The 5839-nt window shown below is 33.4% G+C and overlaps 1 protein-coding gene across 2 annotated transcripts; it reads left to right on the forward strand.

Moving 5' to 3' along the window:
• Nucleotides 1-937: 937 nt before the first annotated feature.
• Nucleotides 938-5192, forward strand: LOC114370943 (sulfite exporter TauE/SafE family protein 3-like). Of its 2 annotated transcripts, XM_028328348.1 has the most exons (6): nt 938-1692; nt 2415-2478; nt 2763-2851; nt 3406-3546; nt 4068-4140; nt 4845-5192. In XM_028328348.1, the coding sequence occupies exons 3-6, from the start codon at nt 2836-2838 to the stop codon at nt 4849-4851; spliced, it is 237 nt and encodes a 78-aa protein (XP_028184149.1). In that variant the 5' UTR covers nt 938-1692; nt 2415-2478; nt 2763-2835; the 3' UTR covers nt 4852-5192. The 2 variants fall into 2 exon arrangements, 1 of the variants encoding a protein (XP_028184149.1); XR_003657965.1 differs by lacking the exon at nt 3406-3546.
• Nucleotides 5193-5839: the final 647 nt, after the last annotated feature.

The raw sequence follows: 5839 nt of genomic DNA on the forward strand, positions 1-5839 counted from the left end.
TCATAACAAGATTTTTAATAAGACAAAATATGATAACATATTAAAAAATTATATATTTTTTCTTTACTAGATTTTTGTTCCATGGACTTTTTCAATAGTATGATTTTAACAAGACACATTTTCAAACAATGAACATCCAAGAGGAAGAATTTTGAATATTTAATAATGACTACCCATTATGATTATGTTTTGTCTTAATACAATTAAATCATTTTAACCATGTAATTGCAACTTGTACCCTTAAGTAGGTTACTCCATTTATGAAAATATACTAGAGGTATCAATTCTTTTCATTCTTTTGTTTTCTCTCTTTTCTATATTATCTGCTTCTAAGTTGTTTTTAGGCTTAATTGAAAAAAATATTCCCTCTATTTTTCCTAACTCATTAAATTGGTCCCCCAATTTTTTAATTTACTATTAGAGTCCCCTTTTTTTTCCAAATTGACTATCTGAGTCCCTAGAAAAAAAATTGGACGTTGACTATTAATGTAAAACATTGAGTATCACGTGTCCGCATATAATGCAAATTAACCCTCATAAGTAATTATCTTAGTAAAATTTACTGATTTGCAAAAAAATCACGTCACCCATTTTCGCAAACCTTCTTAATCTAACCTTAATTAGAACTTTGAAGATGAGGCTTTCTAGGATTCCTAAGTTTGAGCTATTATCTCGAGCTACTAGCTTGAGTTGCTAGATATTTCACATTTTTTAGTTTTAGAAAGTCTCTTAATCACTATTAAAATAATAACATTCGACGATGCTCTATCGATGACGGTTTCCAAAAAATCATCATACAAGAAAATATGGTGGCAAAATCATAATTAAAATAAAATGAGCAATGTAGTTTTTAACAAAACCATATTTATTTATTGCGTTCAACGATGGTTTTTGTTTTTATAGAAAACTGTCATTGTTGGAGAAATGCAAATTTCAACAAAGCCTGCTCATCTTCCTCGGTCTTGTGTTTACGATTTCTCTCTCCTCACTCTCTCCCTCTTCTTCCTCGAAGCAGAGCTCTTTAAATCGCTCCTCTTCTGCCTCCCACTCTTTCTCCTTGTTGGCCCCTTCGCCCCTCCCTCTATCACTGGCACTGATGTCCGCGTTGACCGTGGCGAGGTTGTCAACTTTCCCGATCGGGAGCCTGAGCTCAATGAGGACACCAATATGAAGTCCTCACAATGACAGCGGAGGCCCGAGGAAGCCACCACTATAGGCCCGGTGGTTTTCATTAGTGCGGTAGAAAAGTGAAAAGAATCTGATGGAATCGAGAAATGTGTGATGATGATGGAGGAGGAGAAGGAGTGGAGTGAGGAGGATTTGTAGATGGTGAAGAATTCGGAGGGGAAGCTAGGGAGGTGGGAGGCAATAATGGAAACGTTCGGGGGGCCAGGGAAATGCAATTAAATCAAATTTGTTAGTGTGAATTTTTCTGTGGAAATGCAGTTAAATGATCAGCCAGAGGAGATTGAAGTGGTTGATCTACACGGTGGCAGTCATCGTTATGCTTCAATTCATAGGGAGGGTGTGTATGATGCGGCAACTGCAAGACGTGGTAGTGATTTGGAATGGGTATGAGTAGTGTTAACAACTGATTCTAGGGCTGGATTGGAAGATATTGAAGATCAAGCACCACCTTAGAGGAATGAACATCACTATGTTTCAAGTACGGTGGCATTAAAGGAAGTAAAGGTGAGATAGAGAGCTTTTTCACTATTATCAATGTTGCTATTAACATTACTTTTGTCTAAGCTTCTATTGATTTGTGCTTTAGTCTTAATTTGGTAAAGAAAATCAGCCATGTCTCCTTCATAAATTACTTGTCATATATATGTATGTTGGAATGCTATGTGTAACCAGTATCCACTTACACCTAGTTAAATATAGGAGGCAAAGAAGGATAAGATATGCAAGGCTTCCATATATGGGAAGTTACTTAGTTGGGACTTGCAATTTGTAAGTGTATGCTTTAAGTATCTAGATTGAACTTTAGTTTAAATGCTATGTGTAACTAGATAGTATCCACTTACAGAATTTCATAATTGTTGGTTGGAAATAGCTAGACAAATTGTAATTGCTTTTAAAAAAACTATTATTTATTAAAACAGACTCTAACATTGTACATGGTATCATAAGTTTAGGAGTTAGCTTCTCATATGTTTTCTCTTGAACCTCTATCTGAACGCATCCTTATCCAAATTTGGAACATTGCTCTAGTGTCATTGCTCTTGTTTCTATTTTGATTTCTCTAAATTTTACTGTCTTTTCTTCTATAATGTACTAAATAAAAAATGAAATATAATATGCCTTGAAAGATTGTGAAAGATCAAACTTAATCATGCACTCATTTTCACGAATTGTTACTTTTGGGTAGTTCAACTAATTCATGTTTATTCTGTTATATAATTTTGCAGAAAGTTGAGCCTCAAATTTCTAAAGAGGATTCAAACTCTGTAAATTAAGAGCAAATCATTGAAGGTCTGATGCAAACTTATGATGTAACATTAAGTAATCTTAGCTCCCGCCTGACAAAGTTGTAGATAATTTTTACTGGTTATTAATATTATTTGTTATTGTGTTTGGTCCCTATTTATTAATACTTGATATTTCAATTTGTATTATTCTTAGCCAAGGAACTTATAACAGTGTTAGGCCACATGTATTCTAAATAGGGCTAAATAAAGAAAATGATGAAAAACTAGAACCATTTTGCAATAAACATCATTGACTAGTTAGTAGTAATAATGTGTGTGCTTTTGTAGGTGGTGCAGAGTTTTTACGAACACAATGATATTAAAGGTGCTATCAATGCTTTGAGAAAGTTGCCAGATCAATATGTGCATATTTTCAGGTAGAGGTACTTGGAAACTACAGGATGCAGTATGTATTAAGATTTCCTTATAGTTAATGTTTACTATGATAATGAAATACTCTATGGATATATCTAGTTTTTCCGCTAAATTACTACTGAACAGTATATGTATATATAGTTTAGCTTGGCTATAAGGAAAAGAGAACTAAAATTTACTACTCAAAAGACAGAAAGGATATCTATAGGTCGATAACTTACTTAGGATGCTCTGTTTGTAACTTAGGATGCTTTTTAGATCTTATTTTAATCTTTTGTATAGGTCAATTTATCATTATTTCCTATGTAAGTTTTAGGTAGTGTTCGCTAGCTAAACTTCTAAAAAAGAAAAAAGAAAAAGGTATTGACTAACTTGGTAAGAGGTCCTAATTAAAATTGTTTTTAGTAATCACTTAAATTTTACTGACCAGTTTTTAAGTCAAAACTCAAACTGGCCCAAAAGCATTATCTTATGGACTAATTAATAGGTTAAGGAAGCCATAACTTGCTATTATCATATGGAACTTTAATGTTCAACTTTCGATATTATCTTGCAGCTCTTTACCTCGTAGTTATAGCCACTACTATTGCACTTGTTGGACAACATTTGGTGAGAAAGGCTATTGCCATACTAGGGAGAGCATCTGTGATCATTTTCATACTTACCCTCACACTTAGTGTTAGTGTAGTTTTATTTGGTAAGTACTATTTTTTGGAGCATTGCTTCGTGGACATTCTCAACAAATTATTCATTTTTATTAGGTTACTACCTACTAGTAGTACCCATGGAAAATGTTAAGCTTGGCTAGTGTCTACCAAGATGTCACACTTTATTAAATTAAATACTAAAATAGCTTGTAAAAAATATTATACAAACACTACTAAAAATATAGATTTAACGTTGATACGTTAATATCGGTTTTTCATAAAACCGATGTTAACAAAAATACGGTGGCATATTCGTAAACAAAAGGAATTTGTTAACATCGGTTTTTGGAAAATCGATGTTAACAACGGTTTTTTCCAAAATCAATGTTAACAGAATGATGTTAACATCATTTTTCTTAAAAAATGGATGTTAACAAAGTCGATTATTAAAAATACCACCCTAATGTCCACTTAGTCTTTCATGCTGCCCTTTCTTCCTGTCTTCGTCTGAGCTGCACTATCTTCCTCTATGTTCTCGGTCTGTATTCTTAGCTGCGTCCTTCTGTCTCAGGTCTGTTCTCTCCATCTCACCTCCGTTCTCGCTATGTCTCTCCATCTCGCTACATTGCATATGGCGCTGTCAGGTACATTATTGTAATGTAGAATGACATTATTAACTCTGAAGTTAGCTTGAACAAGTGTAAAATGACATTATGGTTAGGCATTCTTCACTAGGCATTATGAACTCTGAAGATAGTGTGGCATTATGAACTCTGAAGTTAAGCATTCTTGGTTAAGGCAGTTGAAGTTATTAATGTTTTTTTGTAGTTGAAGTTAGGCATACTCATAGATAGTGTGGCAAGCACCCTAGACCAATACTGTGTCATTCAGTGAGTTTCTCTATTGAGGTGTGGCTTAATACATGTGCAAATTTCTGGTTCAATTGAAGATGCTGCTTTAAAAGTTCTAACTGATAAGTGGTACATGCAGGAGCCATGCTCATGTGGGATTTGCATATATATATATATATATATATATATATATATATATATATATATATAGAATGTACTGGATTATTATCTTGTGAAATGTTAGATATTATGTTGTGAAATTGAAAATTGTTTGTACTGGATTATTACCCACTATACAAATGATGGTTGGGTTGTTTGAGAGTTCAGTGGTATGGTGCTTCATTTATATATTTATCCCATTGTTCTATTTGGTGTTTTGTTTGTTCCCTATTTGTTTGATGCCTATGGTAGAATTAGTTCAAGGCTTCAAGTACTTATCAATTTGTTGTGTTTGCAAAGTTTCTATCCAATGTTTTTGGGAATGATGATTGATCCAGGTGGTGATTGACCTATTTGTTGGAGTGTTGCTCTATTTTTGGATCGTGCTGACTGCATCGGGGAAGTTTCTATCCACACACCCTCACTCTGAGGAGAACATGTAACTATGGATGCTACCTATGTTGGCTACTAGTTAACAACGATATTTGTGTGTTTAGAATAGATACAACGATATTCATGAAGTTTTTGCTTAAGAGTTTTTAGTTAACGATGTCTAATCTTCAATGTAATTAGTAGGCACTTTTTCATTTTATTGTTTGCATCGTGATCACGACATTCATTGTTGGACTTTATATTGATCATTATCACAGGTACATTTGTTCTTCATAAAGTTTTGATGCTCTTATTTGTTACCAATGCTTTTATTACTTGTTGACTGTGATTAATGAGTATTGATTTTTGTACAAGTTATGTTCATGATGAGTGAACCTTAAATTCCCATTTGAGATTTAATACAATGATTCTTGCAGATAATTTACATTAATCGTTGTATTGAATCTTGAATTGTCTATTTGGACAATTTGGAAACAATCATATTTTTATAGTACATTCATGTGTAAAGGTTAAGATTATTTTCTTAAATTTGATGAAATTTCGGTACAATGCATTTCTCTTTGTTCTCTGAGTGCATACTTGATTGTCGTGGAATTAATCTCACCGCTTTCATATCGTGTACTTGGAGACCAATGTGAAATGCTGCCAAAATTTTGTCAAATTTTAAAAAAGAGATTTAACCTTAACGTATGAATTTACTATAAAAATGTCTTTCTGAATGGGATAGGGCCACACCTTTAATGTAAAAGTGAGATTTTCATGGATCAAAAAAATTTCTGAGTATCACAGAGTTAATAATTAGATGGATCGAAGTCGGATGAATGCAAATCGCATGAGCCCTACGTGTGAGGAAGGCGTGGAACAATTCTTGGAATTCGCCTCTGAAAGAAGTCAATCGGATGAGGATGAAATTTTTTTTGTCCTTGTATAAATTGTTTAA

The sequence above is a fragment of the Glycine soja genome, chromosome 10, assembly GCF_004193775.1.
Source record: "Glycine soja cultivar W05 chromosome 10, ASM419377v2, whole genome shotgun sequence".
NCBI lineage: Eukaryota > Viridiplantae > Streptophyta > Magnoliopsida > Fabales > Fabaceae > Glycine > Glycine soja.